The sequence below is a fragment of the Haliotis cracherodii genome, unplaced genomic scaffold, assembly GCF_022045235.1.
Source record: "Haliotis cracherodii isolate W230 unplaced genomic scaffold, xgHalCrac1.p SCAF_4, whole genome shotgun sequence".
In the NCBI taxonomy this organism is placed as follows: domain Eukaryota; kingdom Metazoa; phylum Mollusca; class Gastropoda; order Lepetellida; family Haliotidae; genus Haliotis; species Haliotis cracherodii.
In genome coordinates, this window is record NW_027266297.1 from 51,725,389 (window position 1) to 51,739,555 (window position 14,167).

Here is a 14,167-nt window from a genome sequence, read left to right on the forward strand (position 1 = left end):
TTACGTCCATGTATGTTTCAATGACCGTGCTCTTTTATTAGTGATAAAATCAACTTCCGGGTAATTGACATCGTACATTTTCAAAGGACAAAATGTGAAAGATCGCTAAACAGCCCTGACAATACTCAAATTGACATCGCTCAATATCGGGCATCATTGTTATTTCTTAATAATTAACAAGATTATACTAACGTAATACCACCCAAGAGTAAGTACATGTAGATTCAATCAAAATTGTTGAAACGTTTTCATGGGCAGCAAATCTATTCAACAAACCTATTTTCGATCACTCGCAACTCGGGCGCCATATGTCATTGTTTCACTATGAACACCAGAAAACATACATCCTCGTATCAGCTCGTATTTCGCACTTGGCTGCCTAACTTAGACCTTTGCTCAAAATATACTTGTATGGCCAGTCCATGAAATACCACTTTTTCTTTCATTTATTCATTTGATTTATAAATACGACTTTAGAAGTGTATTTACACCTATAGCTAGGTATGTACATGTACATTAAAGGACATACGTGATAGTTTATTTCCACTAGTTTCCCATTCCATCCCATTCTACTGAAGGAAAAGTTTGAAATAGATAATGATCGTAGGTCAATGAAAGTAATGGAATTATTTGTCATAAAAGGAAAAATATATTCTTGGTATTGAACTCCGAAAATTTAACCAGCAAAATCTTACATAAAAATGGTTTATTATGTCTTTCCTTTTTTTTCTTAATTTTGGCCTAGCTAAACAACAGCTTGGAGGGAAGATATACAAATTAAAATGGTGAAAAAAACCCACAAGAATGTATTGATTTTGCTCTTAGACAAATATTTATTTAAAAAGAAAATCTATTTCATACCTAGGATAAAAAACAAAGTAGAATCTAATTACTACTATATGTCACTGGTCGAAGTATTTGGTAATTTAGATAATGCAGAGTGAAAAAAGACATACATATAACTATATAAAACATCAAAACGAAGTCACATTTACACTAAAAACTTTTTGTCTTTCAGAAATTGATTATCTATATATTGTGAGAAGATCTAATTACTTTTACTGTTTATGTTATAAATTGAACCATTCGAGATTCCAATAGATGAAGCTAAAATATTTTAAAATCTAGGTGGTTTAATATTGGATCCATTTTGACAGCTTTCTCACTGTACTCAACTAAATGCATATTATTTTTTTGGAATATCAAGTTAAGCCTTCAAACATATATGAAAAGCACATGTCAACATACCAAAATTAGAAAACTGCGCCAAATATTCTAAATATTCTATTCGGTCGCCGTAGACATTTTCCAATCGTGATGTACTAGATATGCTTTCTAGTTCAGTCAAAGAGAATATTGTTATTTGGAAAATGAAACCACGTGTATCCATTATACTACCACAACATTAGATCAGCTGTTTCAAGTGACGTCATCCACGTCACAACACGCGAGGTCAAATCACGCGCACCTGTCCAGACGACAAATTCACAGCGGCGGGAAATCACCGACAGTCTATTAGCCTATTTGAATAAAATTGCAGATTGTAACGAAATAAAATTAATTGTACTCATTGCTGACATTTCAGATGACATATCAAATAAGAGTTGAAGACTTCCAATAGATTATCATACGTTAATCGAGAGTACAGTGTACATAAATAATTTGTAAATCTAATATCATTTTTTGATCTAATATCCATAGCAGAATGTTTGAAAACGAGCTATAATATATTCCATTTTCTGAAGAGATTAGTAATGTGTATTTGATGATATATATGCATACACAATTGGTTATCAATTATCTTCTACAATCACAACATGTACTATGTACATTAGACTCATGGAAAATACTATTTCAGCAAACCAATCACACCGCCATTATCACAGTTTCAATGAGAGGAAAAACAAATCGAAATTGAACTTAAAAGCACAGCGTATCCATAAGCGGTTAATCCAATACAAAAAGGTATTGATGTCATCATTGTAGAAGTTATGTTGATGTTTTCAGTAGTTGCATTATGTTTGTATCGCGTGTACCATCGACAGAAACGGGGCCTGAGCTACCACATGTGGAACCGACCTTGACACAATTTGTTTACAATATGGCGTCGACTCACGTTAGATGTCGTGGCCACACTTCTGAAATCTCCATTTGCGACAAAATGTGAAACAGTTAGGGCAAGTCACTCACACGGTCAGGTAGTTTGAGCAATCACACATGACTCTTAGTCATTTCATATGAAAAAAATAGCAGTTATTTGTCTGAACGGGCAAGTATGTAGGACAACCTGTAAACAAGAAATCGCGGCACAGATATGAGGCGAACGTGCCCTGTCGATCACTTCGGGCTTGGCCATTCAATGTTTAGGTTTTGATCATGAACCTCCTGCCCATAAATATACACAATACCAACTTAATATTAACGATTATAGCTATCTTTCCATATCTTTGATTTGAATATTTTCTGTAATTCAGCATCATAAATAAGAAGACAATCTGCACTGTCAGTTGGTATGTAGCGCCGTGCTAAATCGCCATGACACACAGTCGATAAACATATGCAATACTTGGAACAAAAAACTACCGTGGCCGACTAAACGTTAGTACTCTTACGCCAATAACTGTACAGCGGGGACAAGTAAATCATTTCTGATCAGCACGATCAGATTTCTTTTTCAAATTGGCTGTCTGATATAATAATAGTTACGTGTATGTGACATGGGTGCATAATAAACATTGCCTTCTTTCGCTTGGTGTTCAAACATGGCAGAAAAAGACCGAGAAGCGCGGTAACCACATTACTAATCTCGCCATATTTCGCAATCCGTAGCACTGCATAAAATATGAGTTACACGATATTAAAGTTGAGATGATTAGGGTGATGATGGTTATAAATTCATTCAATGTACGTCATAAATGTAATGGAAATATACACTGTCGTTTTCTCATGTGTACCGACCATTCCGCCATTACCGATAGTCGATAAAAGTATACAAAACGTGTAAATAAACTTGTTCATAAGGAGTGAACAGAATTGTATTTACGTGAATAAGTATACAGTTGGGAAAAATATGTCTTTCTGATCACTCAGGTCATATTTTTTCTTATGAACAAGGATTTTGTCTGAAAATATTTACGTGTATGTGACATGGGTGCATAATCAAAATTCGCCGTCATTCGCTTGGTGTTCAAACATGGCAGAAAAAGGCCGAGAAGAGCGGTAGCCACTTTACTAATCTCGCCATATTTCGCAATCCGTAGCACTGTATAAAGTACGAGTTACACGATGTTAAAGCTAAGATGATTTGGGTGATGATGGTTATAGTTTTGACTTAGCGCACTCAGTGTTAAATATCAAAATTCACAGTTTAAAAGGGGCATTTTCTCGGGACCATATATGGTCCCCTGGCACTATGCGAGTGTGAAAAGTGAGGGACCATATATGGTCCCGTGGCACCAAGAGGGTTAAGCGAGGCAAGTTGACACAAAATTGTAATCACGTAAAATGATCATCATCTTATCATTTTATGTTAATGAACCCCAAAGGGTAGCAAGACTGTTTTGGCCAGCTCTTGCACTAAGTAATCTCATCCTGTTATCCTTATCCAGTTATCCTTGGTACACCTGGCTAGTTTGTTTTTTAATTTGGTATATTGCTGAATGTAATAGTGTACCCATGCCATTTTCTCACAAGGCCTTCACTGCAACACTTACTCGACACAATAGTCCATATATTGCTTTTTCCAATAAAGAATTTTTATGAGGCCACTCATTCATGACAATAATCTTGAAAAGTATCTTCATCTTCCAACATCTTAAGAAGTTGGTCACAAAAAATAGACTGCTCAAAATTAAATTGCTAACTTGCTGTGCCTAAAAATTAGACATCGGAAGCATGCTGATGACTTGGCCCTTTCACACTGGGAGATTGGCAAGCAGCCCGACCAGATACTTCTCCTGGAGTGCTAACTCAATAGCTGACACTAACCTCCAGCATGATAAATAGTTCTACCAAAGATGCTACACATCTAACCATGTAGTACTCATGTTGGTATAAATAACATCTTCCTTTCGAGCACTTGTTCATCAAGAATGAATGTGGTGTGAGGACTGTGGTTGTGGTGTGTATGTTGTGTGTATATGGTGTGAGGACTGTAGTGGTGGTGTGTATGCTGTGTGTATATAGTGAGAGGACTGTCGTGGTGGTGTGTATGCTGTGTGTATATGGTGAGAGGACTGTAGTGGTGGTGTGTGTATGCTGTGTGTATATGGTGAGAGGACTGTAGTGGTGGTGGGTAGGCTCTGTGTATATGGTGAGAGGACTGTAGTGGTGGTATGTAGGCTGTGTGTATATTGTGTGATGACTGTAGTGGTAATATATCCTGTGTGTATGTGGAGTGAGGACTAGTGGTGGTGTGTAGGCTGTGTGTATGTGGTGTGATGACTAGTGGTGGTGGTGTGTAGGCTGTGTGTATGTGGTGTGATGACTAGTGGTGGTGGTGTGTAGGCTGTGTGCATGTGGTGTGATGACTAGTGGTATGTAGGCTGTGTGTATGTGGTGTGAGGACTGTAGTGGTGGTGTGTAGGCTGTATGTGGAGTGAGGACTAGCGGTGGTGTGTAGGCTGTGTGCATGTGGTGTGATGACTAGTGGTGTGTAGGCTGTGTGTATGTGGTGTGAGGACTGTAGTGGTGGTGTGTAGGCTGTATGTGGAGTGAGGACTAGCGGTGGTGTGTAGGCTGTGTGTATGTGGTGTGATGACTGTAGTGGTGGTGTGTATGCTGTGTGTATTGTGTGATGACTATAGTGGTGGTGTGTATGCTGTGTGTATGTGGAGTGAGGACTAGCAGTGGTGTGTAGGCTGTATGTGGAGTGAGGACTAGCGGTGGTGTGTATGCTGTGTGTATGTGGTGTGAGGACTAGTGGTGTGTAGCCTGTGTGTATGTGGAGTGAGGACTAGCGGTGGTGTGTATGCTGTGTGTATGTGGTGTGAGGACTAGTGGTGTGTAGCCTGTGTGTATGTGGAGTGAGGACTAGCGGTGGTGTGTATGCTGTGTGTATGTGGTGTGAGGACTAGTGGTGTGAAGGCTGTGTGTATGTAGAGTGAGGACTGTAGTGGTATATATCCTGTGTATGTGGTGTGGGGACTAGTGGTGGTGTGTAGCATATTTGTCAGATCTGATCAGTTACACTGATCTAGTGATGGGGTATAGACTGTGTGGTTATGGTGGTTGTCATAGTGAAGAATAAAGTAAAGTAAGGATGTGAGGTGGTGTTGATGGACAGTAAACACAGTCATTAATCACATTGTGTGGAGCAGAAAGGATCTGACATTATCTCATCTAGAGTCTAGGCACACACATTAAGCTAGAGCCTCAGCAGGACAATCAATACTTACAGCTATGTATCATACAACAAAGAGGGATAATTGGCAAGTTTTTTCCAGGTCACAGTCGGCATACAAACAGCTTTGCCATGCTGTCATGTATACTACTGTGCATTGGTTAGAAATGAACATAATTAGAACTTGTTATCAAGTAGTTCAAGCTAATTTGAGTTGTGATCGTTTATGAGTCACAAGATGAAAGGAGCAGGTTGCTTTGTGAAAGAGAGAGCTTCACCAGCGGCTTGTGATCAGCCTTACAGAAAGAAATGTGGACAGGATGTTACAAGTTTTTGTCAAAGAAATCAAAGTAGCTTTGTGAGAAATCTCATTTGTGTGCAGTGCCGATGTGACATTAACTAGGGTCTAATTGCTGATGAGAAGCTTGCCTCCCTCCACAGAATGTCACTCTCAGCTATTTCACCGCACCAACACACTTCAATATCACCATAACTATCAATCACTCTTGTGTCTCTCACTTTTTAAATGCATATTTTCGTATAAGAAATTAATGCTCTTATCAAAATATCATACAAATGAAAAGATACCAAATTCACAGAGTAGAACAGAATATACTGACAATGCCCAAACAATAGAAGTCCATTAAATACACATGTTTACACAAACAATATGAAAAAAAGTGTTTCTAACATTATTCTAAACATATTTATTACTACACTTATCTCTGCAACAGCCAGTGATGACAGAGATGAGTATGGGGAACCATTATATCAACATGCAATGCTCTGGGCAACAATTAACTTCGTGAAAATTGTGTTGCATCGGGAACTACATATTCATCCAACAATTGAATCAAGTGTCACTTTGTTAAGTTCTCTGAAAGGAAACAACAATTGATGCAGCGAGGACTCAGACATACATTTCCTCTGAAATGCAGTATAGGTATATGATAGAATCCAGTTCAAACCAAAAACAAGCACAAAATATGTCAAAACTGAATAGCAACTTTTATTTCCTTGATGGTGTCAATTTATAAAAATATACAAGTTTCAAAAAAAAAATATGCTAGCATTAACTTAATGGCTACAAAATGCAACATTTTCTCTCATATAAAAGGACTAGTGATATTCAAACAGTAAGGTCAGAACTCTTTCAAAATCATTTTAAATACATTCTAGCCCTAACTGCACACCCAGATGAGGTGAATAAGAGATGTCACCCAGTAACAATGAGAAAAGACACCATGGGGAGAGTTGTCCTTGCGATCACTTCAGTTCAGTCTACCATTTAATGCAAAACTTATCTCTCTAGCCAAGCTCATATTCATATACATTTGAAACCTAACTAGGCTTGTTTCACCACTTAGCACACAGATGCTAACCTCATCAGATTGACAGATTAATTCTTATCTATTGTTTTATGTTTTAAGTCTAAACAAGCTTGGCAAGTTGTTCCTTATTGTTCTGATTATATTTATCCTCATGTGACATTCTATTTAAGCCTTGTTCCAGAGAAATTACATCCTGTCATCAGCCTAGCTAGGTTTAAGCTAGGTAACTAGGGGCACAACTGCTACCAGCCACATTTCTGACCAGCTACGCTGATGTTGTGTACAGTCGAACCCTGTCATCTCGAAGCTAGAGGGGAACTGTGATGTAACTTCCGGACATTTGAGATAATGAGGCATGAACATCATATAGCATTAGTTGTGAGTTATTTATAACCTGGAGGAAAGCCCTTTTAAAATGAGGCTCTGACCCAATTTCTACCCTCATCTTGTATAGGTGAACAGCGCCATCAATATGAAATGAGATATTATGTGGGTGACCATGGGAGTATGCTATTGTGCTGTACATCGCTTTCATCAAAGCAACCCCACATTTAAGTTGACCCTCCTGTACAAGCCTTGAAAATGCTAATTTATATATCCCGTCTATAAAAGCGAATTGGAATGAAGCACTTCACCTGAGCATACATAATCCCTACATTTGCGATAAAAATGTGATTGTGTTCCACAGAAAAAAGAAAAAAAATTACATTGTATTCCTTCAGGGACTACAGGTAAAGAACAGATCATAACAATTAAACTTGGTCAATACAAATTGAATAATAAAACTGTAGATAAAAAAACACTAGACATGATTATTTACCGATTAAATTGTATGACAACTATGCGAGAATATCGCGGAATGGTGGCCTAAGTCAATCCCTGCATGTGAGCACTGAAAGTCAATGACGTTCTTTTCAAACATATGCCAAAAATGATACAAGTAATTGTTTTCATGGAGTATAGGAAAACACGCTCAATGTAACCATTCGTTTGCTTGAAAACACATTTTTTGCTATTTTCAAACTTAAATAGCCTTCAGAAGTCGGACCTTAAACAGAGATGTGTCAGCGACACTTGATGTGAGGAAAACAACTGACAACAAGATGACAAACAAGTTTTACACACTTGAGATTAAGAAAATACTGCTCAAGGAGAACAAGAACAATAATGGCAATGTATTTCAAAGCGATAACATGGCTTATAACATTTTTATGCTATCAATACTGGGCATATTAATGTAGCATTTAAGTGGTGTCAGAGGATATACAGAGAGGGGTAAAGTATATTTTAACTAATTTCATTGTATTCTCATTTCACAGGATGGATCAAGGCCCTTCATCAAGTGGACCTGGGTTATATATACAGCAACAACATCATCAAAAGAAGACTTCACTTATTGAATTTGATGCATGTAAGGTGTCAATTGTCAAATTTGCTTTTAGCCCAGTCATTTGAACAAAAGTGGGTAAATTCCCAGACAGCTTCCAGTACTGATGAACTTGATAGGGTACACTACCTGCTCCTTTTTATCAGTACTCGGTGTGGACTACTGGAGCAGCAAACTGTCATTATGAGGAGATTGTTCATATCGTCACTGCTACTTTCAATTGCATATTGCATTCTATGTATATACTGTATACTCATACGTGTAGAAATACAAAATATATATCTTAAGTCCACAGTTTAATCACTCATTGCCATGAATCAAGTGGAACTTCTAACTACAGATGTGGACACCATAACACTATAAAACAACAACAGTTATACATGTTTATCTGTAAGTACATTTTATGACCAATTATAGATCATAAGAAATAGTTCATTTCTTACCAGTCTAGGGGGGTTCTATGATCATTAAAATGATTTATATATCTCATAGTGTGGGTGGGGGGGTGGGGGGGGGGGGGGGGGATGTAACTGATTGTTGCTCATGTGGATGGAATATTATCAATGTAAAAAGATATACCGTATTTGACGTAATAAGCGCCCCGCTCTAATATGCGCCCACGAGGATATTTGCTAATATATTGGCAAGTGAACAATCCCAATTAGCACCCTTTCCGATTGATCAATGTATACAAGACTTATTTATTCGTGTATAATACGCTATCGTGGGCAATTAAATTCTGGAAAATATATATCTGTCGTATATTAACAGTTCAAACCACGAAATTTATCTTTCAACTGTTTTTTTCACCAAAATAATATTCTAGTAAGAGCCTCCTATTTCTAATTTTTAGAGCGCCCTGGGCGCTTATTACGTCAAATACGGCATGTATGTATATTGACAAACATATATATACCAATCTTTTCGTGTCATGGTTGCCAGCGGAAAATAATCATGAGTGATTGCTTTTAGGACGATTACATGACAATAATATGCTATGACATAATATTGTATCAGTTTGTTTGTATTATAACAACATTCTTATTGACCACACGCCAATAGTTTCAGTAATCATGAATATTTTCAAAGGGAACGTTTAGGGAAAATGCACTCATAGCATTGCAATGGACTGGAACAGTTTAATTTCTTAGAAGCTGGTGTCCCCGAAAATCGCTTGCTTGGGACAGTTGGGTGCTTGGCTAGAGCACACATATCTTTGTGCTATTATTGCGATATCTTTTCTTCTCAAAGGTTACTAGACCAATAGGGCAATATTCTATTTAAAGAAAAAATTGGCACACATATAGTTTTCAATTAAGGAAATTTAAGTCTTCTCAAATGTTCATTGTCTTAAGTGATCATCAAGTAGTTCACAATGACACAACTTGAAGGTGCTTTCCTACATGATTTGTGATTACTGCCATACTGTACTCAAAACATAGGGGAGGGTAGAATATAGATCACACCATCGCTTTCGATTTGGGAATTCCTATTTCGCAAGGGTCGTGAATTCCCATTATTGCAAGAGATGCGAACACAGGCTATTGTAAGGCGGTCAGGACCGGAGAATGGGTGTCCCTAAAGATATTGGTACATTTGAGATAATAGAGTTCGAGAAAACATGGTTGACAGCTCGGCACTCATAACTTCTCCTGCTCGTCTGTCTACACACTGCATGCAGTGTCATGTACACTCTGCATATACTGTACTACATTAGAGGCATTGCCCCATAGTAACATCAGCCATCTCTTAATACATATGCAGAGTGAGAGTGTATCGATACATCAATATTATCTGTCAATAATAGTCTTGAGACTGTGTTCAAAGTAGAATGATGACTGTGTGCACCTACCTGTGTCTGGTATCATGAACATTGCGGCAGTCCTCCGCCCAGCGGAAACCATTTGCTGGGTATTCATTGTGGATTCCCGACGTAGAGATGAAATACTGCCATTTGACACTAGGAAAGTACTGAACATTCGAGCTCCACACTGCAATTGACATAAAACATTATTCAGCATGCTGTGAAAACATGAAACATAGGAAATACATATTTCCCTTGTTCAACTCCACAAACAAAGCCATCTAATCATACAAGTTTGGTAACTGCACACACATCACATTTATTTCCCAGAACACAAACAATGAAATATCTAAAAGATTTAAATGCAACCTACTGATAGTTAAAAGTAAATTGTCCTGACGGCTGTACCTATTTTTTTTTTTTTTCAACTTTTGTAGCATGTTTTCCTAATAAAACATAAAACACTCCCCCCCCCCCCCCCCGTTAACTTCTATTTTCAGACCAGCATCATTAACACTAATTAGCCATGAGCAAGAAAGCTGAGCCACCTTCAGAGGGCAGAATGAAACAGCCACTCAACTCCACAGTGGTTTCCAGTGTTTCCTGCCAGCTTGCTGCCGCACATCACAAGGCTGAATGCCACTAACCTGCCACACCCATAACACTGTCAACTGCAGGCACTGGGACTGGAACTACAGCTACAATACTTTACTTCATTTCTTTTTTTCATAATCATAGTTTGTCACTGCAAACCAAGGAAAGAACTCTGTGTGAGGATGGAAAACTTAACAGAAGGGCAGTAGTGTTAATACTTTCAGTCAGCAATATCACATACACATTGCAGCCAGTACCTCGAAATAATTATGTGCCACACAAATCAATGGTTGAGCAAGTGCAACAATTTCCATGGTCAGGTACACGCTATTAGCCAGAGCCATGTTCAAGAAAGCAATCTCAGCCCTACGACTATCACAAATGAACGTGTGTGTGTGCGCACCATCATTTAACACGAGAGTGTGTGATTCAGCCTGGACCTTCTGCTCTACCACTAGACATATGGGGAATGGGCTGTGTGGTGTAGTACTATTGTACATGCAGATGGTGCATATTCTATTGTAGCCAATGGTTGAGGACACCATCTATTGTAGACTAGTCCTTCTCAAACTGTAAAGAGCAGCTGTGGAGAAAATGGGAAATGGTATGCAAGACCCACAATGTGTTGCTTGCTACAGGGGAGGGGAGGGGAGGGGAGAGAGGCAATGTATTTGCTGCAGCCAACACCTCACCTCCAGGACAACATCTAAGGAGTCCCCAGATGGCTTGCATTTGCCTCCAGCAGCTTCAAAGCATAACTCTGGGTTTGACTGCCTCTGTGTGCAGTTGTAGCAACATGGTCTTCATGTGGCTAGATTCCTATTCCCAATGTCTACACTCAAGTACCATGCTGTGCTAAAGATCACTTCATGTCTATACATGACTACAATATTTGGGTCAGGAAAATGACTCTTCTACAATAACAAAAAATGAATGTTTAAAGTATGCCTGTACTATGATGTATAAAGCATATGTGCAAACAAATCCGCGAATATTCCACTGTGTTGCACATCATACAGCAGTACAGAAGGTACCTCACCTAGCTAGTACAAACCAACCAAGTGAAGCAAGCATCCTGTGGTTGGTGACAGGTATATACATATACAAGATGCCCACATACCATCATAAAAGGATCTTTTCTTTGTAATTCTTTTCCGCACGAGTACATATTTTGTCTCGTAAAATCTCACACCTAGCATTCTGGTATTGTGTGGACTACTACAATCAAAACGCCAAGAGTCATGACAACCCGAGATCATCAAAGCGTGTTCAATTGAGTGCAACATAAAAATTAACCCTTTGTGTGTGCCGTCTGCCTGAGTGAGTTTGTAGAAGATTTGCTTAGTGATTACTGGCAGGACAAAGGTAGGGGGCTATCCAGCCGAGTTATGTTTCCTGTCCCAGACATAGTTTCTGCTGCTGCTGTTACCACCATGTAACCTAGCTCAGGACTCCACCTCCCTCTCACACAGCAGTTACATCACTCACCGGACAGGCCTACCAATCATGCAGTCCACCAGATTACAAAACTTCAACACAGAACTCATGTACATTTAATAATGATGCATCTTCATTTGTCACAAAAGATTCAGAATCATAACAGAAACTTATGAAAAAAACAAAACAAATAAATCTACCAAACAGTATGAATTCTGAATTAAAAGAACAGGGCCTCATTGTACAAAGAGACACTTTAACATAGTAAGTGAGTGAGTGAGTGAGAGAGTGGTTTTACTCCGCTATTTTTTTAGCAATATTCTAGCAATATCATGGCGGGGGACACTAGAAATGGGCTTCACACACTGTACCCTTGTCGGGAATTGAACCCGGGCCTTCCGGCGTGACAAGCAAAGGCTTTAACCACAAGACTACCGGCCCCACTTTGACAGTGACACAGACAAATTGTCAAAATTTCAAGCTATTCTATCAACTTTTGCACTCCAATGATACGCAGACATGTAACATGCAATTCAAACATGCAAGATATAAACCCTAAAATAAAATTAAATTTAAAACATATCATTCTCACTTGTAAATGTTCCTGTTATATTACGACTACATAAACTATGTTTACATCTAACCATAAATAAGTATCAGACACTATGATTTGCATCATTTTCACACCTTGAAGTGTCTGAATGCAAGAAGAAAAATACTTTAAAGAAAAACATGAGTTTGTATTCATGCTTGTTGGGGAAATGGTTATGCTTTTACTGCAGAATTTTGGTAATTTAATTTCACTGGGGCTGCATAATATATGCTATGATAAACAATCTAAGTTTTCATTTAATATGTTGATGTGACAATGAAGAACCTCACAGGATCTGCTCATCGGTTTGTATTTCCCAACTGTACAGTTACTGGAGGACAAAGTGAAACAAGCCATAGCACTAGCCATGCAGGGGAAAACACACCAGGGTTTCTCCATTATACAGTCTGGAGCTTTTTAACTAGTGAGACACAAAGCTGGTCAAATGAACTTCAGTCTTAAATGCTCTGCTTATAGTTCAATGCTATTTGCACAAACATTGATGTACTATATCATATATCAGGAACTAGTTAGAAAACCGTTCTTTAGCAAATTTGATTTTGATGAACATAAGTCATCAAGACAAACAGTTCCACAGGATATATAATTATAAATCTAGCAGTGCGCATGAGAAGAGTGAAAAGTTAGTGAGTAAGTGAGTAAGTGGTGCTTTAAGCCGCATCAGCAATATTCCAGCTATTCGCGGCTAGAAAAACAAAATTACCTTCAGACAACGAAAAGTTAGTGAAGGAGGGCTTACGTCTGTCACATTACAACAATGTTAGTCTTGTACAGCAATCACACTGTATCAGCCAAACATGGCCGTGGGACAGTCAATATTAAAACACAAAAGTAAAGGTTTTCACTCTTCCAAATAACGTCCATACTCAGCTGCCCATTTGGGGCATCAAATACAAAGCTAACCTCATTGCAAAACAAGCATGTGCTACAAGGGGGTCTATTCTGCCAGAGAAGCAGTGTTGAAATGTGGACACAAAAAAACTGAAAAGAAAACACATTTTCAACATAAAAAAAGCAAAGAAAATATGACTAAATATTCTCCTAAGTCTCAAGCAGTCAAAAATACACTCTTACAGGAGAAATAAAATAGTTTGGAATGTTTTATTGTAGCTAGTCAACATCTTGTATGCATTTTAAAAGGCAAAAGGGAAGCCAAGGTGGGGAGGCTGGTTTCACTGGGGACACAGCAAAAGGCCATGGACCCTCATCAGGAACTGCTAAATGTATCCAAAATGTGGAAAACAACACTTTGAAACTGCTTTGGGACAGTGGTTCAAATGGCAAGGACTTGCAACAGCCCAGCTGAGAAAACAACATGGAAGCCTGCCCCTTTACCAGATCTCAAGCTAGTGTAGCAATGGCTATTGTTTGAACCAGACCATGTGACACTACGTATTGTCAAATGCCAGTCAAACAGAAGACAGATTCCTGGAATAAACCCATGCTCAAAATGAACATAATAACACAACAATATAATATCTGTCTCAGAAAGTGTCATATCAATTACATATTCATAATGCATCCATTGTTATGCAATGCAAGAAGCTGATATATTTGGCATAGTCTTCAAAATTCTTTCCAAATTCTAAAGAATATGTTCAAATCCAAACCTACTCTACCCTGGAATCAACTAAATAAATGTTAAGAGTATGAATAAATG

General features: G+C 38.3%; 1 protein-coding gene across 1 annotated transcript in view; it reads right to left on the reverse strand.

Moving 5' to 3' along the window:
- LOC139480281 (VWFA and cache domain-containing protein 1-like) overlaps positions 1–14,167 on the reverse strand; it is an 88,554-nt gene that overhangs the window by 37,153 nt on the left and 37,234 nt on the right. The window contains exon 5 of the mRNA XM_071263334.1: positions 9,912–10,050. Coding sequence (XP_071119435.1) covers positions 9,912–10,050 — 139 coding nt within the window. The remainder of the gene's footprint in view (positions 1–9,911; positions 10,051–14,167) is intronic.